This window comes from Pogona vitticeps, chromosome W (assembly GCF_051106095.1).
Source record: "Pogona vitticeps strain Pit_001003342236 chromosome W, PviZW2.1, whole genome shotgun sequence".
In the NCBI taxonomy this organism is placed as follows: Eukaryota; Metazoa; Chordata; class Lepidosauria; order Squamata; family Agamidae; genus Pogona; species Pogona vitticeps.
Window position 1 is genome coordinate 489,170 of NC_135798.1, and position 27,587 is coordinate 516,756.

Consider the following 27,587-nt stretch of genomic DNA (forward strand, 5'->3'; position numbering starts at 1 on the left):
CATCTCTGGTGCTGCAGGAGGAAATTTGCAAGCCAGTGAATTGGGTTGTGTGGGTTTTTTTCTTTTCCTTGTCCCTTTCGATGTCATGTTTGCTGCAGATAAGCAGTAACAGATCTTTTAAAAGGGTGCAGCCTAAAAATTGTGACCTTTCAATGTTTAATTTCAGAGTGAACATAGAAAGTAAACTTAAGTGTAGAGCAAGGCATCTTTTAATCCGGCACTATAGTTGGGAGCTTCATTTGCTGGGTGAGGCTACAGCCTAGTGCAGTAGAATTTGGATAATAATTTTTTTTTTTAAAAAAAGAAACAGCTCATGAACAAGCAGTAGAAGCATCTGAAAAGGTGGGAAATGCTTATTACGCATTTTTGTTTCACTCCTTTCTCTCTGGAGCCGCTCGGGGGAGCGAGACTCTCTCCCTTCCTGCTTTCCAAGGGACTTCTCGCCTATGGCGAAGGTTTCGCCTCCCCTCTTTATCCCTTTTATATTTTCTCTCTCTCCCTTCCCGCTTCCTCCTCCTCTGTCGGCAAAGCCGAGAGCCGGGAAGGGAGGGCGGCGGGAGCGGCTGGAGTGAAGCCCCTCCGTTCCAGGCCATGTGTTCCACTCTGAAGAGTCCCTCGGCCGCTCCTTCCGCTGTCCTGCGTCTTTTCTCTGCCTAGCGTGGCTTTTCTCCTCCGCTCTTTCCTCAGGAGTGCCTCTTTTCCCCCTCCTCCGCCTCTATCTCTCTCGCCGTCCCTTCTGCCCTGTCCTCTCCCCCTGGCCGTTTCCTCCCGGACAAGCCATTCAGCTCCCCCGCAAGGCGAGATCCTGCATGGGTTTCTCCCACGGTGGAGACTAGAAGGAAGGGATGAGGTACTGTAACTAGTTACAAGTAACTGCACTCCCGGTAACTGAGAACTTCCAAGTTCAGTTTTTCTTCCCTGCCCCACCCGGTTCCCTACCTGAACCCTGGGAGGAAGGAAAGAGGTTGGGTGAGTTGTTTGAAGAAGTAGCTTTTATTAGTTGGTGGGAACATATTTGACAAAACAAATAAAACAAAAACGGGGAAAAAAATTATTTCACCTATTTTATTTATATTATTTATGTGCTGCCTTTTGTCTCATAGGGGGCCTAAGGCAGCTATTAACAGATGAGACAAAGAATTCCTCCCTTTTAACATGAGCTTCTTGGATCTAGTCCACTTTCTCAGACAAAAGAGTGAGACAGAAGGGCTGACAGAGGCATAAATGGCCCCACGACCAGGCAGGGATACAGGGGGTGGGCAAAGTGGCTGTGGTCTGTTAGTCACAGAGTAAGACTGAATAATTTCAATAATCCAACCACTCGCACTTATGGAAAAGGCTTCAGGAGGTAACCTCGAGGCAAAATCCAGAGCTGGAGTCCCGGAGGCAGTTCGTGTCGTTCTGCCAACTCCCGCGACGTCGTTGGAACCAGTTGTATTGGCTCTTGCCTTTCCATTGGACCATTCCAGCAACGTGGAGAGGGGGGATCTGCTGCTTGGGTAACAGCCTATCCTCCATATTACTTTACTCAGGCTTCGTGCTCTGGAGAGGACACTCCAACTTCGCATACAGCATCGAATTGGCCTCCTCAGCCATACTAGATGCTGTTCCAAGTCCTCCATACAGAGCACGTTACCATAGTCTTTTGAGACTGAAGGATGCCTAATGTAACGTATAATAAAATAGCCAAACTCTTTCAAGGGCCAAAACCTCTTTATTGCAGGAGAAGCTGCAAGCGTAGGTTTAAAATAATTATATGTTATCAACAATTTTTGTTTGTGTACTTAGTCCATGAATGATGTATGATCATGAGGAAAAAATCCCTTTAAAATATGTAACAGTTTTGCTTGATATATAAAACAAACTCTTGCACAAATTTATCAAGTAGAGCAATGATTCCCAACCTTGGGTCCCCAGATGTACTAAAATTCCCAGAAGCTTTCACCATTAGCCGTGCTGGCCCAGATTTCTCGGAGTTGTAGTCCAAGAACATCTGGGGAACCACGGTTGAGAACCATTGAAGTAGAGCATTCAAAGCATGTTAGCGTGGTATATGAATACTGTACTAAGCACTGCTGATCTCTATTTATATTTAAGATTTAGTTAATCAGCTTCTTCTGCCCTAAAGTGTCTAGGATTTGTTTTCCTGGTATATACTCTGGTTTCAGTAAGTTTAAAGTGGGTTTCTGTGCTTAATGGGAGTGGGGATGTGATACGTTGCATGGGAATGACTGTAACTTTAATCCTTTTCCTTTAAGACCAGATTTTGAATAATTATTGACTTTAAACAGGCAGATACTTGACCATTTGGTAGAAAAATTGGGGTAACGAGCTACATTAGCTACAAACCCTCAATTTCACATTTCCTTGAGAACCTATGCCAAATGATTGTCCATTGTTTTATACAAGCCTGGGTTCTGTTCAGCCCCACATAGTTATTATGCAAAAATCTTCAACATCTGCTAGTTCTGGTCCATTATGTTGTACAGACTATTTGGGTCCCCCTTTGAATATGAAATGAATATATCCAAAGTGATGGCTTGGAACATGGCAGAAAACAGATGTGGTCTTTCTTCTTACCAGATCTACACCAAATGCTTGTGCTAGCTATGTCCTGCTTCAGGCCAGAAGCCCCAACAGGGGTACCTCGACTTACGAACGTCTCCACTTGTGAACGATTCGAGTTACAAATGGCTCCATTTACAAAAAGTTGCTTCGACTTGCGAACGGAGCCTCGACTTAAGAACGAAAAGAACCCCTTTCCTGCCCTTTTTTTTAACCTAAATTCATCTTAGGTCAAAAGAAGAAGAAAAATCTCTCCCTAGTGGTAGAGTACGGATTAACCAGCTTTACATTAGTTTCCATGCGCCCCAAAGCACCCTGGCAGCCTGGGATTTGGGGAGGCGTCGTCCGAAACCGAATGCCCCCCCGACCTGGGTTTGAGGATGGGCAACAAAATGTGGTAGTTGGGTGTGTGTGTGTCCTGGCATAGAACCTGTGGTTAATTTATTTGAATCCCACCACTGGAACAAACCTATCCATTCTGAAGGAAATCAACCCCGAGTGCTCACTGGAAGGACAGATCCTGAAGCTGAGGCTCCAGTACTTTGGCCATCTCATGAGAAGAGAAGATTCCTTGGAAAAGACCTTAATGTTGGGAAAGTGTGAAGGCAAGAGGAGAAGGGGGACGACAGAGGACGAGATGGATGGACAGGGTCATCGAAGAGACCAACATGAACTTGACCCGACCCCGGGAGGCGGTGGAAGAAGACAGGAGGGCCTGGCATGTGCGCTGGTCCATGGGGGGGGGTCACGAAGAGTCGGACGCGACTAAAGGACTAAACGAAACGAATCGCTGTTGAGAAAAAAAGGGGGGGAGGGGCATAGATTCCATCCTGGGGAGGGAAGGGAGGGGGAGAGAACATAGAGCTACGAAAATGGAAGAGGAGGAAGAAAAGGAGGAGGGGCTGCTTCTGTCGCTCCGTCCACCCACCGGAACCGGAAGTGGCGGCCGTGCCCCTCCCTCTCTCCTCCCTTTTTCCCCTCTCGCCCCTCCCCCTCCGACCTCTTTCCCGCCTGAGGATCCCCAACGGAGGTGGTGCGATTTGGGACCCTTTTTTTTGGGGGGGGAGGGGTGTCCCTAGAAAGATATTCCCCCTGAAGGGGGGCGCAGGAGGGGCCTTGTTTGTGTGTTCGTGTGTGTGTGTGTGTGTTTGTGTGTGGGGGGGAAGACAGGCGTATGTGTGTGTACGTTTTTTTTCTCCCGGAGTCCCCGTTGTGGTTGTTTCCCCCTCCTCACCCCTCCTGAGCTTGAGCCCCCCCCCGGGAAACCCCACTGGAAACCTTGGGGGGGTGAAAGTTTCTGGAAAGCCCCAAATGGGAAATGGGGGCCTTTTTGGTGGGGGGGGGTGCAAGGCAGTGGGAGGAGGGGGTGGGCGTCACAAAGAAATGTGGCTGGGGGGAGAAGGTAGGGGTCGGCCGGGAGGGAGGGATGTGGATGATGAGGATGATTTTTCATTTCTACGGCAGGCGAGGCGGCTGCTGATGCCCCTGCAAGGGAGGGACGTTCCCGACATGCGAAACAGGCCCTGACCTGAACCCAGACCCTCCATCCCACCCCCTTCTCTTCCCACCTGGAGAGGCCCTGGGGGGAGGGGCTGCCCATTTCCTACACTGAGAAAACTGTGTGTCTGTCTCTGTGTCTCTGTGGAGTCTTGCGTGAGGTTTTACCGCTGCTGATTTTAGGTTTATAAAAATATTCCCAGGAAATTGTCTGAATCTCCTCTTGGTTTCCAGGAAGAGACTTTCTTAGAGGCAGGAAATTCAGTCATTAGATTCTTAATTAGCTTAGAATTTATTCATTCAAAATTACTTTCATCCTGCCTTTCTCCTCTTTGCTTGTTTATGTCTTAACTGTTTTCGTTGGCGCAGGGGATGGTGGTCGGCTGGATGGCCAGACCTTGGGGGCTGAGAGGCTGAGCGAAGGGCCTCCTGGAAGGTCTTAAAAGCAGACGGAAGTTGAGTGTCATCATCACACGGGTGTGTGTGTGTGATGATGATGGAAGGTCTTAGAAAGCAGACAGAAGTTGGGTGTCATCATCACACGGGTGTGTGTGTGATGATGATGGAAGGTCTTAGAAAGCAGGCGGAAGTTGTGTGTCATCATCACACAGGGAGTGTGTGTGATGATGATGGAAGGTCTTAGAAAGCAGACAGAAGTTGTGTGTCATCATCACACGGGTGTGTGTGTGATGATGATGGAAGGTCTTAGAAAGCAGGCGGAAGTTGTGTGTCATCATCACACGGGGGGTGCCGGACCACCACATTCTTTTGCATAGGCTCTTTCCGGTTCTTCATGCCTCTGTGAAATTGTACGGGGAATTAATGGAAACCTAAAACACTCCACAGGCTGAGGGTCGGGGGGGTGAACAAGAGTCCATCCCCCCCAGCACCCCCGCCATTCACAGAGTGACACCACACGAGGGAAAATCCCAGAATCTGACTCCCCTTTTTGTCAAGTGACCACTCCTCCCCCAGACACAAAGCTGTGTGGTCAGGGCTGTGAAGGGCAAAGAGCAGAAGAGGGTCTCCCGCAGAGTCCAGGGGTCCCCAACCTTGGGCCTCCAGATGTTCTTGGACTGCAACTCCCAGAAGCCTTCACCACCGCCTCTGCTGGCCAGGATTTCTGGGAACGGAAGTCCAAGAACATCCGGAAGCCCAAGGTTGGGGGGACCCCCTGCTGTTAGACCCTTTGGACGGCTGCCTTGGGTGTGGCCACCCTTGAGACGCCCTTTGCTCTGTCAGGCTTGGCCTCCTTTCTCCTGCTGGCAAGGCGGGCACGAGATTGTGCAGCAGTTTTGGGCTATTTCCTGGCTTTTGGAATCGTGGGTACAGAAGCACACAATTCCCCCCTCACACACACACATTCATAAACCAGAAGTTTTTTTTTTAAGAATTAAATTCTCCAGATTATCAAAAAGACGAAGGCTTTTGGTTTTGTCCATCTGGGAAGGCTCCAGAATGATTTGTTTTTATTTTTCTCTCCCAAGGACGAGGTGAGACTCAGCTGATGCTCTCCGATTTTTCTCTGGATGAAAAGACAAGAATCAAACTCCGAAGCTCCCCAAAAACTTGAATGACAGGTGAGATCAATTTCATTCTTTGGGACCAGAAGCACCACTGTGTTTGCTTATTTATTAAACAGTAATCCTATGATTAGCACGCTGCTAATACCGAATTACATCAGTATTTCAGAGAATTTTAGCCCCATCGCCGGAAGCATCAGGAGTGCTTGGAGGCCACCTTTCACCAGACCTTCCATGGTGCCTGGTGAGGGCAAGAGGGGCCACCAAGATGGGAGTGACAGTGCAAAGGACTGAGTTGGTGGGTGTTTGTGCATTTATCGGGACTCAGGCATGGATTTTAGAGAAGGTGCCTCTTGCTTTAATCAAGTGGTAGATGGAACTCATGCACACACACACACACACACACACACACACACACATATATATACACGCATACATGCATACGTAGATAAATGTGGGTTGAAGATTTCTCCCCTAAGGTTCCCACAGTGTTTAAAACATTTTTCCAGGATCTTTGTCCACCGTTTCCCCAAAGCTTACTGAATCTGTTGCAGAAACATCATTGAAATAAAGTTTGGGGATGATGATCTTTGGTCATAAGAAGAGGACATCAAAGGAAAATGTTTCCATTTTGAATCCCATCATCAGATGAAGGGGTGAAAGATATGGAGACAGAGAGTATAGGATCCGATGGACCACTTCATTATTGAGGGGAAAAAATGAGAGAAGAAAAATAAAATAGGATGCAAGTCATTTCATTTATGATCCCCTTTCTGTTTTTCATTGCTTCTAGCTTCAGTCTTTTTTCAATTGTCTCCTCAATTTTCCTAATTTTTTACCTTCTCCTTCCTTTCTTTTCTATTCTTTTGCCCATTTTTCTAATTGAACTATGTTTAGTCATGACATTCTCTCTTCTCCCACTGTCTTTCCTATTTGCTTGCTATCTTGTATCTGTTTCATCCAATTAAAAAAAACATTTAAAATTTTCTAGAGAATTTCTCAACCACTTTGGTCAGAGGGGAGATTGGTGGACTTAATACTCCCCTGTAACATTACCAACTTCCTAACAAACTGTAGTTTTCCATGTATAAGATGGTACTTTTTCCACAGTTCACTGGTTACACAAAAGTAAGCTGAGAGCACGGAGAGAACAAAAAAGGGCCCGTATGTTGCCTCTGTAAACAGGCTTCCTTCAATCACGAGGCTTTGCTTCCTACAGTCAGGAGACTTAGCTTGCTCCAATCACGAGTCTTGTGGAACTGATGTCAGCTGATGCTCTACAAATTAATTGGGACACGCCTCATTGGAGGTGGAAACTGCAGGCTCAGAAGCAACAGGGACTACTAATGTCCGAGCATTCTCAACCCAGAGGCTGAATACTCAAAGCTAAGTTTTCTTAATTTTTGGGTTAGAAAAGAGTCTGTGGGTCTTACAAACAAAGGTGTCTTATAAATTGAAAAATACAGTATTTTTAAGAACAGGATTATCAGTCTTTTTAACCTTTTCCCCAATGTTTTCTTTAAAAAAAAATGTTATCCAAAATTCCCTCCCTCCCATACATTTCTAGTTGTTTTCATATTAAATATTTATTGTTGGTTATAATACCTGAAATACATCTTATTTGATTTGCTATATAATAACATTTAATATCGGTTATCTGACAAGCTTCTTTTTGTAATATCTACCAACATTTCTTATTAATCCTAGCTTTCTTACTATTATGGCAGTATGTATTAATCATCACTCGCCATTATTTTAACTACTTACCCGAAATCTTTATTGGTAACACCCAGAATAGGAAATATAATTTAGGGATCTATTTCATTTTAAATAATGGACTTCTGCCAAACCACAAAATGTTTCATGTTTTATATTCCTTTATCTTTTGACTTATCTTGTTCCTCAACCTATCCAAATTGATTTTAATTTCATCTTGTAATTTCCAAGTAATCTTTACCCAAGTGTGCTTGGGAAGAAAATAAATAAAAAAGGACTGCTCCATGGACAGGGTGTTGGTGGTTGGTCGGGTGAGCTTTCCTTCATTCCAGCCTGGTGTGCAAGCTTTGGAGTCCTCCAGAACTCTTCCTCAGCCTCAGTAGTGCTTATGTCAGAGTGCCGCAGTTTTTAGCAGCGTCTCTTGCCGAAGCTCCTTGTTGCAGTCCCAGGAGTCAAGAAAATTAGGCAGAGACACTAGACTTCTAGCAACTAAGTCTATTGACGTTTATATACAGCAGCAACAGCATAACAGTCCACAAACATCTGCATGAGCCAAGAGAAAGAAGTTATTACCCAGTGTCCGTATAGACTATCACACTGTCCAATCTGTGTTCAGAGACCTGACGTCAACCTCACCCTTAAGTGGTATATTCCGGTGTCCTTGTCGGGCACTTTCTGTCACAGATCTCTGTGCTGAGTGTTCATGGCTGTAAAATTCAGGTTCTGTTTTATTTGGCTTATTTTATATAACCTGACAGTCTGAATGTGGGATATTTTGCTTCTGTAGCCACGATTAAAAAAAATCATCCAGAATTACTGCACAATGTTGTGCCTGTGTTGCTAGCAGGAGAAAAAGTTGCCAGGCTTCCCATAGGAAAGGGCAGCCTGAATATTAGGAGCAGGATTGGGAGCAGTGAAGGTGGTCTACCCACGACACCCTCTCTTCTGCTCCCTGCCATCCACACTTGCTGAAAAATAGCCCTGACATTTGAACTTGGGTTTGGGAGAGTAGCGGTGGACTGTCAGACTGTTGGCTTCTGGGATTTCCCTTTGTGGGATGTCCCTCTGTGAACGGTAGTGGTGCTTGAGTACTCCTGCTCCACCTCTTGGCCACTGGAGTGTCTCCATGTTCCATGGTTTCCCCTACTATTTCACACCACTACAAGATGGGGGACACCTGGCTCAGCACTACTATGAGCGAGAAGGACCTTGGGATCGTCTTAGGTCATAAGCCAGCAGTGTGATGTAGCTGTGAAAAAGGCCAATGCTATTTAGGCTGCATTAAGAGAGGGAGAGTCTCCAAAGTCCATGATGTGCTAGTTCCCTTCTCCTTGGTAAACCTAATTCTCCTGTTGTTTAGTTGTGTCCGACTCTTTGTGACCCCATGGACCAGAGCATATCAGGCCCTCCTGTCTTCCACTGCCTCTTGGAGTTGGGTCAAATTCATGTTGCTCTCTCCTAGTTTCTGATATTAATACAGTGGTGCCTCACAAGACGATGACCTCGCAAAATGATGAATCCGCATGACGACGAGGTTTTGTGACCGCCATTGCGCTTTGCAAAACAGTGTTTCCTATGGGGGAATTTCGCTATACGAGGTTTCTGTTCCCCTCCCAGGATTCCCAGCCTTTTTTCCCCGGAGAAGGAGATCCCCTCCTCCTCTTGGCTTCCCTCCCCTCCCACACCAAGCGACGCTTACTGGTGGCATAGGGGAGGCGGCAGGCGGTGGCTGGGGAGTGGGGGGGATTGCGAGCGGCTTCGCAGATGAACGGGGTTTCCCAGCACAATGAGTCAAGCCCAGGATTTCCCCTCGCCTCCTTATACGAGTGGGGCAGTGCGGGCCAGTTCCCCTCTGCCCACTTTGCTTCCCTACCCGCCCACAGCAAGCAAGTTTGGGATTTCTTGCCGGCTTGGTTTTCCTCCTGACTCATCACCCGAGCAGGAAGCACACGCTGGCTCCCCGTCTCCTCTTGGCTTCCCTCCCCTCCCACACCAAGTGATGCTTACCGGAGGTGCATCTGAGGAGCGGGGGGGGAGAGTCACGAGCGGCTTCAGGGACTACCGGTGCTACTTGGGAAGCTCAGGATCTCCCTTTCGGCATTGAGCAGGGGTTTCCCGGACTGGGGCTCGGGAGTTGGAGGTTCTCTCATTGCTAGATCGGCTGCATCTAGCAACTCCCTTTGTCTTTGCCAGCCACGTGGGCACTCAGGAGCTCCCTTCCAGTGCCAAGCAAGGGTTCCCCTGCCTGGGGGACAAGAGGGAGAGGTCGCCTTTGTTTTGCCAGCCACGTGGGTACTCAGGGGCTCCCTTTCACCATAGCGCAGGAGCTGAGAGGTGAGGTCCCTTGGGCATTAACTGGGGCCAGGTGGGCATGGAGGAGCTCCCTTCCACCAGGAGCTATCGGCAACACAGGGCTTGCAGCGGCAGCCAACCATTGTTCCATTTAATTCAACAGCTGATCGGCGGCTCCGTAAAATGGTTTCCCTAGGGTGTTTTCAGCACTGATGCTTCAGAAGACAGCGATTTTAAATGGCTTCCCTATGGGCGATCTTCGCACAACGACAACTATTTTCCTCATTAGAGCACATTAAACAGGTTTCAATGCATTCTAATGGGGAAATGCTTTTCGCAATACGATGATTTCGCTAAACAGCGATTTCAATGGAACGCATTATCATCGTCTTGCAGGGCACTACTGTACCAGTACTTTATATTAATCCTTGCTTTTTCATCACCATTTCAAAATCTGTAATGTTTTGCCAGTCTTTCAAATCTTTCTTTATTGGTTTCATTCTAAAGAAATTATTTTAGGCACTAACCCTTTGTTACACATTTCATAGTGTGTTAAATTAGGCTTTCCTTACCACCCTCTCTTACGAATTATCCTCCATTTTTCTGTCAAATCTTTCTCCGTTTTCTCTAATATATGTTTATGTTGAAAAATGTCAAGAAACTTTTTTAAAAAATTTATTTATTTTTTCAAAACTATTAAGGGATAGGGAAGGAATACAAAGGCAAGGGGTGATGGGAGGGGTGGAAAAGAGGGGCTTGAGTACAAGAGAGCATCAGAAATACAGTCATTCAATACTTTCATATTAAGTATATAAACCTATAATCTATTCATATTCCAACAAAAGCTCTTCTTCTTCTTCTTCTTCTTCTTTTAACTATTTATCAGTGTATTTACCCCCTAGCTTTCAGCTCATAATTATAACATAGCTTAAATCTAAGTTATTCCAATATCATCAGAACACCAAGACCAATAGTGAAATATATCCTCTCTTTCACACTCCTTTTTTCTTGAAATTACACTCGACTGGCTTGAAATAGTATAGACTCTGTCCACTTCTCCCCCCCTCTCCATATACTTCTTTTTTTTTCTGTGACTCTGTTTTCCTCCACATTCTGAGAGGGTGAACCATACCTACAGTAATATTTCGCTGTTTAATCTCAGCTTTCCTAGCTGTCTTGGTCACATGGCCCACTGGGAGACACACCATCCCCTCCATATTATCTAAAATTGTTCTCGATACAACCGGTTCCAGCATTTCCTTTGAGTGTGGTTTAACCTCTGCTATTTTCTCTTCCTTAGAACCTTTAATTAGATCTTGCATCTGATCAAGACAGTAATTTATCTGCTTAAATTTTTCCAGTGCTTTGCTTAATACCCTCTCTTACGAATTATCCTCCATATTTCTGTCAATTCCTTTTTCTATTTCCGTCAATAGTTTTCTCTAATATATGTTTATGTTGTAAAATGTCAAGAAACTTTTGTTATGTGGACACAAACAGTGGCCGTGGTGGAAGCGTAGATGTTACCCCTCTGGAGGGAATGAGAGAGACCTGACAGAAACTCCGTGCTTTGTCTTTCTCTCCGGATGCAAAAACCTATGATAGGCAAACATAAATATAAAAATACTTTGTATTAAACAATTTAAATTAAATAGCTTAACTTCAGCATAACAGCATGTACAGAACATATAATGACTGTTTGCTCACAAAACCACTGTCGCCCTCAAGCAATGGTGCAGCAATGAATGCTCTGCCTGACCTGCTTTTATACCGACTTCAGCCCCTACAGTCTGCCCGTGGTTACAGCAGCCTCAAACTTTTCCCGTGAATCAGCTTCAAGGTTTTGGCTGACCTACACGCAGTTGGTTTCTCCAGCTTTCCTATGTGAGTATGTTGAATTATTAAATTTACTGAATTTCTCAGTGACCTGATCTATACGAACATTTTGACATAAAATTCCTGTTCATAGCCTCCACCTCCTAGCTTTTTTATAATCACATGTACCCTTAAAATCCATATTTACCAATGTGTGATCTGCTACTTTTATTAACCCTATGTCTCTCTTACAAACTCCAAATCACAATCACTAGATGCAAATATATATAATCTATCCTAAAATAACTTTTATATGCTCATGAATAAAAAAACTTATTTACATCTCCTTTCACTTCTCTCCAAACATCTTGCATGTCAGTTCTATTTATCAGTTCATTTAATATGGTAATATTATACAGTGGGGTCTTGACTTGCGAACGGCCCAAGGTATGAACTTTTTGAGTTACGTACATCTCCGTCTGCAAAAATCCATTTTGACTTGCGGATGGAGAATTGACGTAAGAACCAAAAAGTTAAAAAAAGCGGGAAAGCACCCGGAGCCGGGTGGCGGCGACGCGGAGAGAGGCGGAGAGGCGATGGTGCTGCTCCTGCTCCGGGATTGGGGCGCCTCGAGGCATTCTGGCTGCCAGAATTCCAGCCCGGCCGGAGCCTCCGCCTGTCCTGGGTGGGCCCTCGCTGAGCCGAGCTCCGGTGGCGGCAGCAAAAGGCAGTGGTGAGGATGGCGGAGGAGCCTCCGAGCAGCCCGGTGAGCCCACGTGGGAGGGTGGGAGCGAGTTCGCGGGGTGGCACTGGCACTGGGAAGGCTCTGAGCCAGGGAACTAGGCGGGTGGCGGGTGATGGGAACAGGGGTTGGTGAAGGAGAGCGAGGAGGGCGGGGGCGCGCTGGCTTCTGCCAGGCGCCACTGGGAACTATCTGCTGGGATCCAGCTGGGGCTGGAAACGGGGGCCGGGTGGGGAGGGAGGGAACGCCGTGGGGGCCGTGGGGAGCTCAATGGCTGGGCACCGTGTGCTGCTGCTGCACCCATCTGCACCAGCCCATTCCCTCGGAGCTGGGAGGAAATGGCCGGGCTGCCTGTTTCGCCTTCCTGGGATTACTGTAAAGGTAAAGGTAAAGGTTCCCCTTGACAATTTTTGTCCAGTCGTGTTCGACTCTAGGGGGTGGTGCTCATCCCCGTTTCCAAGCCATAGAGCCAGCGTTTGTCCGAAGACAATCTTCCGTGGTCACATGGCCAGTGCGACTTAGACACCGAACGCTATTACCTTCCCACCGAGGTGGTCCCTATTTATCTACTTGCATTTGCATGCTTTCGACCCGCTAGGTTGGCGGGAGCTGGGACAAGCGACGGGCGCTCACTCCGTCGCGTGGATTCGATCTTACGAATGCTGGTCTTCTGACCCTGCAACACAGGCTTCTGCGGTTTAGCCCGCAGCGCCACCACGTCCCTCGAGGGATTATTGTATCTAAGAAAAAAAGAAACAAAATATTCCCCTCTAGTGGCAGAAGGCGGAATAGCAGCTTCCCATTACTTTCTATGGACGGTACAGAGCAGATACAGATTACAATGGTTTTCAATGCATTCCTATGGGAATGCAGATTTTGACCTGCAAACTTTTTGACCTGCAATCCGCCTTCCAATACGGATTAAGTTCGCAATTCAAGACCCCACTGTACCTTCTTTCATCCTTGGTAGAGTTTAACTTCTTTACCTCTTCATCCATTAACATTTATCTTTATTTATCAAGACTTTAAACCATTCCATTTTAGCATCACATCTCCATTTGGCCCCATACTCTGATGACATACCCCCGCAAAGCAACACCCAATAATAACAAATCCTCAAACTTCAGCTATTTTTCTAAAAATAACCCTAACCCATAAACCTGCACCACTACATTTAATAATATTTCCCCCCTCTTTTTGGCAAGATCCTATGTGGCCATGGTTAAGTGCAAAGTTGTGCACCTTGGAAAAAGAAACCAATTGCACACTTACAAGATGGGGGATACTTGGCTCAGTAGAATTAGGAGCAAGAGGGATGTTGGAATTGTAGATTGCAAGCTAAATGTGAGCCAACAGTGGCTTTTTATTAATCCAGGTTCTCCAAATCTTCCTCCCCTTTCTCCTTTCATGCGTTCTACATTTTCAATACATTTATGGACTTGCAATGCCTTTAAATTAAGTACTGTACAGTGGAGGAAATTTGCAAGTAAACTGGAACTTTTCCAGTGAAACCTCAATTCTAATCAAACCCCATCCATGTATTTCTGAGTAAGCTGGCTGGATAGGTCAGAGGTTCCCCACTGTGTCTCCAAAAGGTAAGGTCAGCCTGTGTGGCTTTCGGGAAACTGCAGGGTTCCAGAAGCAAGGAATGGGGAATGACTTTTGAGTATTCTCTGCCTAGAACCCCCCCCCAACAGGGTTGTCATCAGTCAGAATTGACTTGATGGCCCATGTTTAATATTATTTTGGGCAGTGGTTAATATTAATCATCTATGTTTTCCCATCACTGTCCCTTTGGAAGTATCAATTCAGGCAAGGGGAGTCTGTGCTGTTTGTACAATACGGCTAATTTTTCAAATGTTGCCAGTCAAGCCTTCAGGAGACATATGCCTTCTTTTTTTTCTATTAGGTAACAAAAACGATGGCCAGAATTATACAGAGCCACTTCTTCCGGCCCTGAAAAGAGTCAAGTGTGAAGCCAGGAAGAAAAGCTTAGAAAAACCCGTGAGCTAAAAGAGAAACGGGTTAAATGCCTGAAGTGTGGAGACAGGTTCAGATCAGTGTCGCTAGTACAGATTAAAGAACTCCCCCTGGGGAGAAATCATACAAAAACATGGAATGTGAAAAGAGTTTCAGCAGGAGAAGAAATCTGCCTTCACTTCAAAGGACCTACACTGGGAAGAAACCACATAAATGCACAGAATGTGGAAAGAGCTTTAGTCACAGTAGTACCCTTAGGTTGCATCAAAGGACCCACACTGGGGAGAAACCACATAAATGCATGGAATGTGGAAAGAGCTTTAGTCACAGTGGTCACCTTAGGTTACATCAAAGGACTCACACTGGGGAGAAACCACATAAATGCATGGAATGTGGAAAGAGCTTTAGTCAGCATGGTAATCTTAGGTTACATCAGAGGTCCCACACTGGGGAGAAACCACATAAATGCATGGAATGTGGAAAGAGCTTTAGTCACAGTAGCACCCTTAGGTTGCATCAAAGGACCCACACTGGGGAGAAACCACATAAATGCATGGAATGTGGAAAGAGCTTCAGTTACAGCAGTCATTTTAGGTCACATCAAAGGACTCACACTGGGGAGAAACCACATAAATGCATGGAATGCGGAAAGAGCTTTAGTCAGCATGGTCAGCTTAGGTTACATCAAAGGTCACACACTGGGGAGAAACCACATAAATGCATGGAATGTGGAAAGAGCTTTAGTCAGCATGGTCAGCTTAGGTTACATCAGAGGTCTCACACTGGGGAGAAACCACATAAATGCATGGAATGCGGAAAGAGCTTTAGTCGCAGTGATGCCCTTACATCACATCAAAGGACCCACACTGGGGAGAAACCACATAAATGCATGGAATGTGGAAAGAGCTTTAGTCACAGTGGTAATCTTAGGTTTCATCAAAAGACCCACACTGGGGAGAAACCACATAAATGCATGGAATGTGGAAAGAGCTTTAGGCATAGTGGTCATCTTAGGTCACATCAAAGGACTCACACTGGGGAGAAACCACATAAATGCATGGAATGTGGAAAGAGCTTTAGTCAGCGTGGTAATCTTAGGTTACATCAGAGGTCCCACACTGGAGAGAAACCACATAAATGCATGGAATGCGGAAAGAGCTTTAGTCAGCGTGGTCAGCTTAGGTTACATCAGAGGTCCCACACTGGGGAGAAACCACATAAATGCATGGAATGCGGAAAGAGTTTTAGTCAGCGTGGTCAGCTTAGGTTACATCTGAGGTCCCACACTGGGGAGAAACCACATAAATGCATGGAATGTGGAAAGAGCTTTAGTCACAGTAGTAATCTTAGTTTACATCAGAGGTCCCACACTGGGGAGAAACCACATAAATGCATGGAATGCGGAAAGAGCTTTAGTCACAGTGGTGGCCTTAGGAAACATGAAAGGACTCACACTGGGGAGAAACCTCATAAATGCATGGAATGTGGAAAGAGGTTTAGTCAGTGTGGTCAGCTTAGGTTACATCTGAGGTCCCACACTGGGGAGAAACCACATAAATGCATGGAATGTGGAAAGAGCTTTAGTCACAATGGTAACCTTAGGGTACATCAAAGGACTCACACTGGGGAGAAACCATATAAATGCATGGAATGTGGAAAGAGCTTCAGTTACAGCAGTCATTTTAGGTCACATCAAAGGTCTCACACTGGGGAGTAACCACATAAATGCATGGAATGTGGAAAGAGCTTTAGTCACAGTGGTAATCTTAGGTTTCATCAAAGTACCCACACTGGGGAGAAACCACATAAATGCATGGAATGTGGAAAGAGCTTTAGGCATAGTGGTCATCTTAGGTCACATCAAAGGACTCACACTGGGGAGAAACCACATAAATGCATGGAATGTGGAAAGAGCTTTAGTCAGCGTGGTAATCTTAGGTTACATCAGAGGTCCCACACTGGAGAGAAACCACATAAATGCATGGAATGCGGAAAGAGCTTTAGTCAGCGTGGTCAGCTTAGGTTACATCTGAGGTCCCACACTGGGGAGAAACCACATAAATGCATGGAATGTGGAAAGAGCTTTAGTCACAGTAGTAATCTTAGTTTACATCAGAGGTCCCACACTGAGGAGAAACCACATAAATGCATGGAATGCGGAAAGAGCTTTAGTCACAGTGGTGGCCTTAGGAAACATGAAAGGACTCACACTGGGGAGAAACCACATAAATGCATGGAATGTGGAAAGAGGTTTAGTCAGTGTGGTCAGCTTAGGTTACATCTGAGGTCCCACACTGGGGAGAAACCACATAAATGCATGGAATGTGGAAAGAGCTTTAGTCACAATGGTAACCTTAGGGTACATCAAAGGACTCACACTGGGGAGAAACCACATAAATGCATGGAATGTGGAAAGAGCTTCAGTTACAGCAGTCATTTTAGGTCACATCAAAGGTCTCACACTGGGGAGTAACCACATAAATGCATGGACTGTGGAAAGAGCTTTATTTGTAGTTATGCCCTTAGGTTACATCATAGGTCACACACTGGGGAGGAACCACATAAATGCATGGAATGTGGAAAGAGCTTTAGTCAGAGTGGTCAGCTTGGGTTACATCAAAGAATCCGCACTGGGGAGAAACCAAATAAATTCATGGAGTGTGGAAAGAGCTTTGTCATAGTTTACTATTTGTGTTAAAGAATGCCGGTGCTTCATTTCAGAGGATGATAGACAAACTTTTACATGGTCTTAGTTTTGCTAGTGCTTATCTTGATGATATTGCAATTTTCAGTTCTAATTTTGAATCTCACATGTCACACATTGAAACTATCTTGTCTAGAATCCAGCAAGCAGGGTTGACAGTCAAAGTGACTAAGTGTCAGTGGATGCAGGGAAAAGTCATGTACTTGGGTCATTTAATTGGACAAGGATAAATTCAGCCTCTGCAAGCCAAAGTGCAAGCCATAAATGATTGGCCTATTCCTAAAACTAAAAAGCAAGTTCAATCCTTTTGGGCCTAGTTGGCAATTACAGAAAAATCATTCCTAATTTCAGTCATTTGGGAATGTCTTTGACAGAGCTAACTAACAAAAGACAGCCTGTCAAGGTAAAATAGACACCTGAGTGTCAAAGTGCCTTTGAAGCCTCAAAGGCAAAGATTAGTGCTGCACCTATGCTAAAATCACCTGACTTTGACAAACCATTCTACAAACAAATGCTTCACATTTGGGTCTTGGAGCTGTAACAGAATGGGGAATATGGGATTCCTAATCCAATCTCATATTTCTCCAGAAAACTCTTAGAAAGAGAAAAAATTACTCAGTTCTAGAAAAAGAGGCCTTATCTATTATCTAGTCTCTTAATCTTCTTAGGCCTTATCTGTGGGGATGTAAATTCACTCTGCAGACAGATCATAGAGCTTGGGTTTTGTTGCAGAAGATGAAATCTCACAATCAGAAATTGCTGAGATGGAGTTTGGCATTACAAGAATTTGATTTTGGAGTTCAGCACATTCCTGGAAAGTTGAATGCTGTGGAAGATGGTCTTTCCAGAGTGTATTGTGAAGATCAAGATGTGACAGACTGTTCAAACACTGTTACTGTTTTACTACTTATGTGTTCCTGAGCACATGTAGAGTGCATACTGTATTGAGTATTACTAATGTAATGAGATGTGTTTTTGAAACTAGTATGTATTTCATGGATGGGATTTGTAGTTATGAATATGTCAAGAGGAAATCCATTTTGAATCAATGTGAGAGTCTGTTCTGGAAATTTACAAGCTGCAGTTTGTGTCTCCTAGCTGCCAGACTTATCTGGTTGCTAAGAAGGCCGCAGGGAAGGACTGTGAGTAGTCATAATATTCCTACTGGGATAATGTAAATAACGCCTGTGTTCAGTGAGAATCAGAGGCAGCAAATAACATTTTCTCCATCCTGATTGGTGGTTAACTGAAAGAAGAAGGAGGAGGGGTATCCCTCGGGGTGTGTGTGTAAAAACTGAGGATTACAGAGAAGCAAGGAGATTCTTCCTCTGAGAAGTTTCTTTTTCCTGGAGGATACTTTTTTTTGGAGATGGACTTTATCCAACATGGACTTTCCAGTTTCTGACGGACTATGGAATCCTTGCACTACATAAGGATGTAGTTTTTATTGGAGTTAAGGGAGACGCCTAGCCTTTCTATTAGATTAGTTTTGTTATGATTTTTATAGCAGGATTTTGTTAAGAGTTCTGATGCCTTAGAATGGAAATGGTTTCTAACAGCTATGCTTTGCAATAAATTGATTTCTCTTTATTTTACTAATAAACATAATTATGCTTAAGAACTGAAGGTCTGGTCTCTTGAACAGAATAGCTTGTTACTTTATTTTGCTACCATATAATTGGCCACGTGTTACCATAATTGAGTCAAATATTTACATGAGTTTCTGAGTGATTTAAAACTCATGGTTTTCTAAAAAGTTTTTTTAAAGGAAGTAGACTTAATCCTTCATGGATTGCTGCCTTGTCGTGGCGAAGGGGCTTGGGCAACTCAGAGAAACTATGGGCTATACCGTGCAGGGCCACCCAAGACGGACAGGTCATAGTGGAGAGTTCCGACTAAATGCAATCCACCTGGAGTAGGAACTGGCAATTCCACTCCAGTATCTTTGCCAAGAAAACACCATGATCAGAAACAAAAAGCTAAAAGATATGACGCTGGAAGATAGGACCCTCAGGTCGGAAGGCGTCCAACACTCTACTGTGGAAGAGTATAAGACAAGTACAAGTAGCTCCAGTGCTAATGAAGTGGTTGGGCTAAAGCCGAAAGGACTCTCAGCCGTGGACGTCCCCGGAAGTGAAAGGAAAGTCCGATGCTGCAAAGAAAAATACTGCATAGGAACCTGGAATGTAAGATCTATGAACCCCAGGAAGCTGGAGGTGGTCAAACAGGAGATGGCAAGAATAAACATCGACATCCTGGGCGTCAGTGAACTAAAATGGACAGGAATGGGCGAATTCAACTCAGATGATTATCATGTCTACTATTGTGGGCAAGAATCCCGTAGAAGGAATGGAGTATCCCTCATAGTCAACAAAAGAGTGGGTAAAGCTGTAATGGGATACAATCTCGAAAATGACAGAATGATGTCAATACGAATCCAAGGCAGACCTTTCAATATCACAATAATCCAAGTTTATGCACCAACCTCCATTGCTGAGGAGACTGAAATTGAACAATTTTATGAAGATTTACAACACCTACTAGAACTGACACCAAAGAAAGATGTTCTTCTCATTCTAGGTGACTGGAATGCCAAAGTAGGGAGTCAAGAGATAAAAGGAACAACAGGGAAGTTTGGCCTTGGAGTTCAAAACGAATCAGGGCAAAGGCTAATAGAGTTCTGTCAAGAGAACAAGCTGGTCATCACAAACACTCTTTTCCAACAACACAAGAGGCGACTCTACACATGGAAATCACCTGATGGGCAATATCGAAATCAGATTGATTATATTCTCTGCAGCCAAAGATGGAGAAGCTCTATACAGTCAGCAAAAACAAGACCTGGAGCTGATTGTAGCTCTGATCATCAGCTTCTCATAGCAAAATTCAAGCTCAAACTGAAGAGAGTAGGAAAAACCACTGGGCTACTCAGGTATAATGTAAACCAAATCCCTTATGAATACACAGTGGAAGTGAAGAACAGATTTAAGGAACTCGATTTGGTGGACAAAGTGCCTGAAGAACTTTGGATAGAGGCTCGTAACATTGTACAGGAGTCAGCAACAAAAACCATCCCAAAGAAAAGGAAATGCAAGAAAGCAAAGTGGGTGTCCAATGAAGCCTTACAAATAGCAGAGAGGAGATATCAGAGGAACCTTTTGTGCAAAGATGAACATGATAAAGGACAAAAATGGGAGAGACCTCACAGAAGCAGAAGACATCAAGAAGAGGTGGCAAAAATACACAGAGGAATTATATCAGAAAGATTTGGATATCCCGGACAACCCAGACAATGTAGTTGCTGACCTAGAGCCAGACATCCTGGAGAGTGAAGTCTAGTGGGCCTTAGAAAGCCTGGTTAACAACAAGGCCAGTGGAGGTGATGACAACCCAGCTGAACTATTTAAAATCTTAAAAGATGATGCTGTTAAGGTGCTACATTCAATATGCCAGCAAATTTGGAAAACTCAACAGTGGCCAGAGGACTGGAAAAGATCAGTCTACATCCCAATACCAAAGAAGGGCAGTGCCAAAGAATGCTCCAACTACCGTACAATTGCATTCATTTCACATGCTAGCAAGGTTATGCTCAAAATCATACAAGGCAGGCTTCAGCAATATGTGGACCGAGAACTTCCAGAAGTACAAGCGGGATTCCGAAGGGGCAGAGGAACTCGAGACCAAATTGCTAACATGCGCTGGATTATGGAGAAAGCCAGAGAGTTCCAGAAAAACATCTACTTCTGCTTCATTGATTATGCAAAAGCCTTTGACTGTGTGGAACACAGCAAACGATGGGAAGTCCTTAAAGAAATGGGCGTGCCTGACCACCTTATCCATCTCCTGAGAAACCTATATGTGGGACAGGAAGCCACAGTTAGAACTGGATATGGAACAAGTGATTGGTTCAAAATTGGGAAAGGAGTACGACAAGGCTGTATATTGTCCCCCAGCTTATTTAATTTATATGCAGAATACATCATGAGGAAGGCTGGACTGGAGGAATCCCAAGCTGGAGTTAAGATTGCCGGAAGAAATATCAATAACCTCCGATTTGCAGATGATACCACTCTGATGGCAGAAAGTGAGGAGGAACTAAAGAACCTTGTAATGAGGGTGAAAGAGGAGAGTGCAAAAAATGGTCTGAAACTCAACATCAAAAAAACTAAGATCATGGCCACTGGCCCCATCACCACCTGGCAAATAGAAGGGGAAGATATGGAGGCAGTGACAGATTTTACTTTCTTGGGCTCCATAATCACTGCAGATGGAGACAGCAGCCACGACATTAAAAGACGCCTGCTTCTTGGGAGGAAAGCAATGACGAACCTTGACAGCATCTTTAAAAGCAGAGATATCACCTTGCCAACAAAAGTACGAATAGTCAAAGCTATGGTTTTTCCTGTCGTGATGTATGGAAGTGAGAGCTGGACCATAAAGAAAGCAGACTGCTGAAGAATTGATGCCTTTGAATTGTGGTGCTGGAGGAGGCTCCTGAGAGTCCCCTGGACTGCAAGGAGAACAAACCTATCAATTCTGAAGGAAATCAACCTTGAGTGCTCACTGGAAGGACAGATCCTGAAGCTGAGGCTCCAGTACTTTGGCCATCTCATGAGAAGAGAAGATTCCTTGGAAAAGACCTTGATGTTGGGAAAGTGTGAGGGCAAGAGGTGAAGGAGACAACGGAGGATGAGATGGTTGGACAGTCTCACCGAAGCGACCAACATGAATCTGACCCAACTCCGGGAGGCAGTGGAAGACAGGAGGGCCTGGCATGTGCTCTGGTCCATGGGGGGGGGTCACGAAGAGTCAGACACGACTAAACGACTAAACAACGAAGTGAAGAGTCGTGCTGTGCATGGAGATGATGGAAGATACTGATGGAACCCCCTTTCCTCGGCTCTGCTCGTCCGTGGGGTCTCCTTTTCCCTCCCCCCCTTTTTCTGGCTCTTTGTGGGGAGACCTTGGGAGGGCCTTTCCCCCCCCCTTTGGAGCCTTCCTGCCCTCCAACCGCCCCCCCATTGTTTCTGCCATTATCCCCTCCCGTTCATGGACGGAGGGGGTAAGGGGTAGGGAACCTAGAGCTACGAAGGGGAGGGAGAAGAGCCCCTCCCCCAGGCCTCTTCGAACGGGAGCCGGAAGCGGGATCTGCAGCGCCTGCCGGGGGGGCGCCTGGAGAGAAGAAGAAGCGGGGCTCTTATTTTTTTGGGGGGGTTGGCGCCTCCCTGATCGGGACCCGGACGGAGGTGGGGCGACGGAGGGGCAGGTCGGGTGGGGGGGTGGGATCTGCACGGGGGTGTGTGTGAGATGATGATGAATAAAAGGAAGGAAGGAAGGAAGGAAGGAAGGAAGGAAGGAAGGAAGGAAGGAAGGAAGGAAGGAAGGAAGGAAGGAAGGAAGGAAGGAAGGAAGGAAGGAAGGAAGGAAGGAAGGATCTGATGATGGATGGATGGATGGAAGGAAGGAAGGAAGGAAGGAAGGAAGGAAGGAAGGAAGGAAGGAAGGAAGGAAGGAAGGAAGGAAGGATCTGATGATGGATGGATGGATGGAAGGAAGGAAGGAAGGAAGGAAGGAAGGAAGGAAGGAAGGAAGGAAGGAAGGAAGGAAGGAAGGAAGGAAGGAAGGAAGTGATGATGGATAGAAGGAAGGAAGGAGCTGATTATGAATAAAAGGAAGGAAGGAAGGAAGGAAGGAAGGAAGGAAGGAAGGAAGGAAGGAAGGAAGGAAGGAAGGAAGGAAGGAAGGAAGGAAGGAAGGAAGGAAGGAAGGAAGGAAGGAAGGATCTGATGATGGATAGAAGGAAGGAAGGAAGGAAGGAAGGAAGGAAGGAAGGAAGGAAGGAAGGAAGGAAGGAAGGAAGGAAGGAAGGAAGGAAGGAAGGAAGGATCTGATGATGGATAGAAGGAAGGAAGGAAGGAAGGAAGGAAGGAAGGAAGGAAGGAAGGAAGGAAGGAAGGAAGGAAGGAAGGAAGGAAGGAAGGAAGGAAGGAAGGAAGGAAGGAAGGAAGGAAGGAAGGAAGGAAGTGATGATGGATAGAAGGAAGGAAGGAGCTGATGATGAATAAAAGGAAGGAGGGAGGGAAGGAAGGAAGGAAGGAAGGAAGGAAGGAAGGAAGGAAGGAAGGAAGGAAGGAAGGAAGGAAGGAAGGATCTGATGATGGATAGAAGGAAGGAAGGAAGGAAGGAAGGAAGGAAGGAAGGAAGGAAGGAAGGAAGGAAGGAAGGAAGGAAGGAAGGAAGGAAGGAAGTGATGATGGATAGAAGGAAGGAAGGAGCTGATGATGAATAAAAGGAAGGAAGGAGCTGATGATGAATAAAAGGAAGGAAGGAAGGAAGGAAGGAAGGAAGGAAGGAAGGAAGGAAGGAAGGAAGGAAGGAAGGAAGGAAGGAAGGAAGGAAGGAAGGAAGGAAGGAAGGAAGGAAGGAAGGATCTGATGATGGATAGAAGGAAGGAAGGAAGGAAGGAAGGAAGGAAGGAAGGAAGGAAGGAAGGAAGGAAGGAAGGAAGGAAGGAAGGAAGGAAGGAAGGAAGGAAGGAAGGAAGGAAGTGATGATGGATAGATGGAAGGAAGGAGCTGATGATGAATAAAAGGAAGGAAGGAAGGAAGGAAGGAAGGAAGGAAGGAAGGAAGGAAGGAAGGAAGGAAGGAAGGAAGGAAGGAAGGAAGGAAGGAAGGAAGGAAGGAAGGAAGGATCTGATGATGGATAGAAGGAAGGAAGGAAGGAAGGAAGGAAGAAAGTGATGATGGATAGAAGGAAGGAAGGAGCTGATGATGAATAAAAGGAAGGAAGGAAGGAAGGAAGGAAGGAAGGAAGGAAGGAAGGAAGGAAGGAAGGAAGGAAGGAAGTGATGATGGATAGAAGGAAGGAAGGAGCTGATTATGAATAAAAGGAAGGAAGGAAGGAAGGAAGGAAGGAAGGAAGGAAGGAAGGAAGGAAGGAAGGAAGGAAGGAAGGAAGGAAGGAAGGAAGGAAGGAAGGAAGGAAGGATCTGATGATGGATAGAAGGAAGGAAGGAAGGAAGGAAGGAAGGAAGGAAGGAAGGAAGGAAGGAAGGAAGGAAGGAAGGAAGGAAGGAAGGAAGGAAGGAAGGAAGGAAGGAAGGAAGGAAGGAAGGAAGGAAGGAAGGATCTGATGATGGATAGAAGGAAGGAAGGAAGGAAGGAAGGAAGGAAGGAAGGAAGGAAGGAAGGAAGGAAGGAAGGAAGGAAGGAAGGAAGGAAGGAAGGAAGGAAGGAAGGAAGGAAGGAAGGAAGGAAGGAAGGAAGGAAGTGATGATGGATAGAAGGAAGGAAGGAGCTGATGATGAATAAAAGGAAGGAGGGAGGGAAGGAAGGAAGGAAGGAAGGAAGGAAGGAAGGAAGGAAGGAAGGAAGGAAGGAAGGAAGGAAGGAAGGATCTGATGATGGATAGAAGGAAGGAAGGAAGGAAGGAAGGAAGGAAGGAAGGAAGGAAGGAAGGAAGGAAGGAAGGAAGGAAGGAAGGAAGGAAGGAAGGAAGGAAGGAAGGAAGTGATGATGGATAGAAGGAAGGAAGGAGCTGATGATGAATAAAAGGAAGGAAGGAGCTGATGATGAATAAAAGGAAGGAAGGAAGGAAGGAAGGAAGGAAGGAAGGAAGGAAGGAAGGAAGGAAGGAAGGAAGGAAGGAAGGAAGGAAGGATCTGATGATGGATAGAAGGAAGGAAGGAAGGAAGGAAGGAAGGAAGGAAGGAAGGAAGGAAGGAAGGAAGGAAGGAAGGAAGGAAGGAAGGAAGTGATGATGGATAGATGGAAGGAAGGAGCTGATGATGAATAAAAGGAAGGAAGGAAGGAAGGAAGGAAGGAAGGAAGGAAGGAAGGAAGGAAGGAAGGAAGGAAGGAAGGAAGGAAGGAAGGAAGGAAGGAAGGAAGGAAGGAAGGAAGGATCTGATGATGGATAGAAGGAAGGAAGGAAGGAAGGAAGAAAGTGATGATGGATAGAAGGAAGGAAGGAGCTGATGATGAATAAAAGGAAGGAAGGAAGGAAGGAAGGAAGGAAGGAAGGAAGGAAGGAAGGAAGGAAGGAAGGAAGGAAGGAAGGAAGGAAGGAAGGATCTGATGATGGATAGAAGGAAGGAAGGAAGGAAGGAAGGAAGGAAGGAAGGAAGGAAGGAAGGAAATGATGATGGATAGAAGGAAGGAAGGAGCTGATGATGAATAAAAGGAAGGAAGGAAGGAAGGAAGGAAGGAAGGAAGGAAGGAAGGAACGAAGGAAGTGATGATGGATAGAAGGAAGGAAGGAGCTGATGATGAATAAAAGGAAGGAAGGAAGGAGGGAAGGAAGGAAGGAAGGAAGGAAGGAAGGAAGTGATGATGGATAGATGGAAGGAAGGAGCTGATGATGAATAAAAGGAAGGAAGGAAGGAAGGAAGGAAGGAAGGAAGGAAGGAAGGAAGGAAGGAAGGAAGGAAGGAAGGAAGGAAGGAAATGATGATGGATAGAAGGAAGGAAGGAGCTGATGATGAATAAAAGGAAGGAAGGAAGGAAGGAAGGAAGGAAGGAAGGAAGGAAGGAAGGAAGGAAGGAAGGAAGGAAGGAAGGAAGGAACGAAGGAAGGAAGGAAGGAACGAAGTGATGATGGATAGAAGGAAGGAAGGAGCTGATGATGAATAAAAGGAAGGAAGGAAGGAAGGAAGGAAGGAAGGAAGGAAGGAAGGAAGGAAGGAAGGAAGGAAGGAAGGAAGGAAGGAAGGAAGGAAGGAAGGAAGGAAGGGAGGGAGGGAGGGAGGGAGGAAGATCTCATGCCGGGCTCCGAGATAAAATGTCCACCAACCCAGGGAGGAGGGGGGGCAACAGCTGGGAACCAGAGAGCAACAGGAACCATGCTTCCCACAGACACCTGCGATGAAAGCATCAGCCTACAAGATGGTATTTCTCCCACTATTTATCTGAAATATTTTACCCCACCTTTCTCCTTAAAAAAGGTCACAATGCAGCTTATGTAAATCTTTAAAACACAAGATTTGAACGTTCTTGAAAACAGCAAGTCTACAAACCTTAAAGAGAATCAAACCAAAGCTACACTAAAAATGGTAAACAAAATCAACATCTAGAAAACACCAGATCCCGTGTGAGGTAGTGGACCTCTGTTCTCAGGGGACCAGTTGTTACTTCTTGTCACCTCACGGGGTTGAGAACGGCGGCCACTGAGGGTGGGGGTGGTCTTGGTGTCAGTTGCCCCTGCAGTAAACGAAAGCATTTTGTGGTCACTTGGTCTGGAACGGACCCTTCAGAGCCATTCACTCCACAAAAGACCCGCCCAGAGAGGGAGACGCCCCAGAAGGAGAGGCTGGGTTGCCTTTTCGGGTCCTTCTTTCCTCCTGCCCTCCACGTGGAAGGACCAGAGCCTCTTCCGGCCTCTTTCCAAAGCCCCTTTTCTGCTCCACTTCACGGAGAGCCAGGAACTGGAGGCAGGAGGGCGAATCCCCTGGGAGGAGGAGTGAGGGGGCAGATCCGTGTGTGTGTGTGTGTGTGTGTGTGTGTTTGTGTGTATGTGTGTGTGTGTGCAAAAAAGCAAGAGGTCCAGTAGAAGTCCCCCCCTCGCAGCGAAGGGTTAGGGAGGCCCCCCTCCTTCGCCAGCCCAACTTCTCCTGCGCCATGTTGCTAGGGATGGGGCCTCCTCCCTCCTGCCCCCCCAGCACCACCCCCCATTTTCCTCTCCAGCCCCACCTAGGACTTTAAAAAATACTAGGGCCTTGCAGGGGTGGGTGGGGTCTCCCTACCCATGGGGGGTCCCAGATCTGGACCTCAGAGATCCTCTCTCTCCCCCCCCTTTGAATCCCTTTCCCCTCGAGGAGACCCAGAAGGAAAAACGGCCTTGCAACTGCAGGAGGGAACCTCGGCCATGTCCGGAGAAGCCGCCCCCCCCTCCCCCCCTGAGAGTGGCCACCTCTCATTCCTAACCCCCCCCCCGTGAAGATCCCACCCCCCCCAACCCGACCGGCCCCTCCGTCGCCCCACCTCCGTCCGGGTCCCGATCCGGGAGGCGCCAAGCCCCAACACACAGGCACAGGGGGACGGAGGGAGTGCCCCCTTAAGACACCATAGACTTGGGGGGGGAATAGCAGGCCAGGCATGGGGGGGGCAGGAGGGGAGCCCCATCGCCCCAACTTACCCCCCCTCTTCACCCCAGAAGCCCCATTTCTGGGACCCCCCCTCTCCCTCTCTCTCTCCTCCCCACTGCATCGCATGCCCCGCTTCCGACCTGGGGGGTGAAGTTTGGGGAGGGGGTTTGCTGGAGGAAGGAGAAATTGGGGGGGAGAAAGAGCACGGGGGGGACGCTCCCCACTTCCCCCCCTCTGCCACCCCCCCCAAAAAAGGCTGCCTGCAAGATCTGGGGAAAGAAGGGGGTCGAAGAGGACCCAATTGAGCCCTCCCCATGAGAGGAGGGAGAGGAGGGGGGCAGGGACCAAAACAAACGGACCCCCCCTGCCCCCCCAACCCTCCAACCGGGCGAGGCCTTCCGTGCTTTGCAGACCGAGCAGATTGGGGGGGGGGTCTCCGGGGTTGGCGGGGGGGGGGGAGAGAAGAACAGGCGGGCTTTTCTCCATCTCTGCCACTCCTGAGCCCGCCCACCCCCCCCCAAAAAAAAATCAGTCCTGAACCTCCCAACCGAGGGCTCCCCTCCTTTGCCGGCCCTCTGGAGGGAAACTCGCGAGGAATCCCCTCCCCTCCCCCCCTTGCAAAGCGGCCTCTTCTTCCCCGGGGGGGGGGGAATCCTAGAGGGTAGGGCG

At 46.6% G+C, this 27,587-nt stretch overlaps 1 protein-coding gene and 1 long non-coding RNA gene across 2 annotated transcripts; one reads left to right on the forward strand and one right to left on the reverse strand.

Annotated features, from left to right (window-relative positions):
- LOC144584967 (uncharacterized) lies at positions 1 to 18,455 on the forward strand. The gene is given in 4 exon segments (XM_078382329.1): positions 1 to 850; positions 3,050 to 3,595; positions 5,550 to 5,642; positions 14,060 to 18,455. A coding segment is annotated over 1 exon segment (2,565 nt). The 5' UTR covers positions 1 to 850; positions 3,050 to 3,595; positions 5,550 to 5,642; positions 14,060 to 14,263; the 3' UTR covers positions 16,829 to 18,455.
- Positions 10,135 to 27,569, reverse strand: LOC144584970 (uncharacterized). The gene is made up of 3 exons (XR_013539469.1): positions 27,459 to 27,569; positions 25,851 to 26,034; positions 10,135 to 11,189 (listed from the first exon to the last, which is right to left on the reverse strand). It is a non-coding gene; the product is annotated as an uncharacterized LOC144584970 (long non-coding RNA).
- Between the last annotated feature and the right edge of the window lie 18 nt (positions 27,570 to 27,587).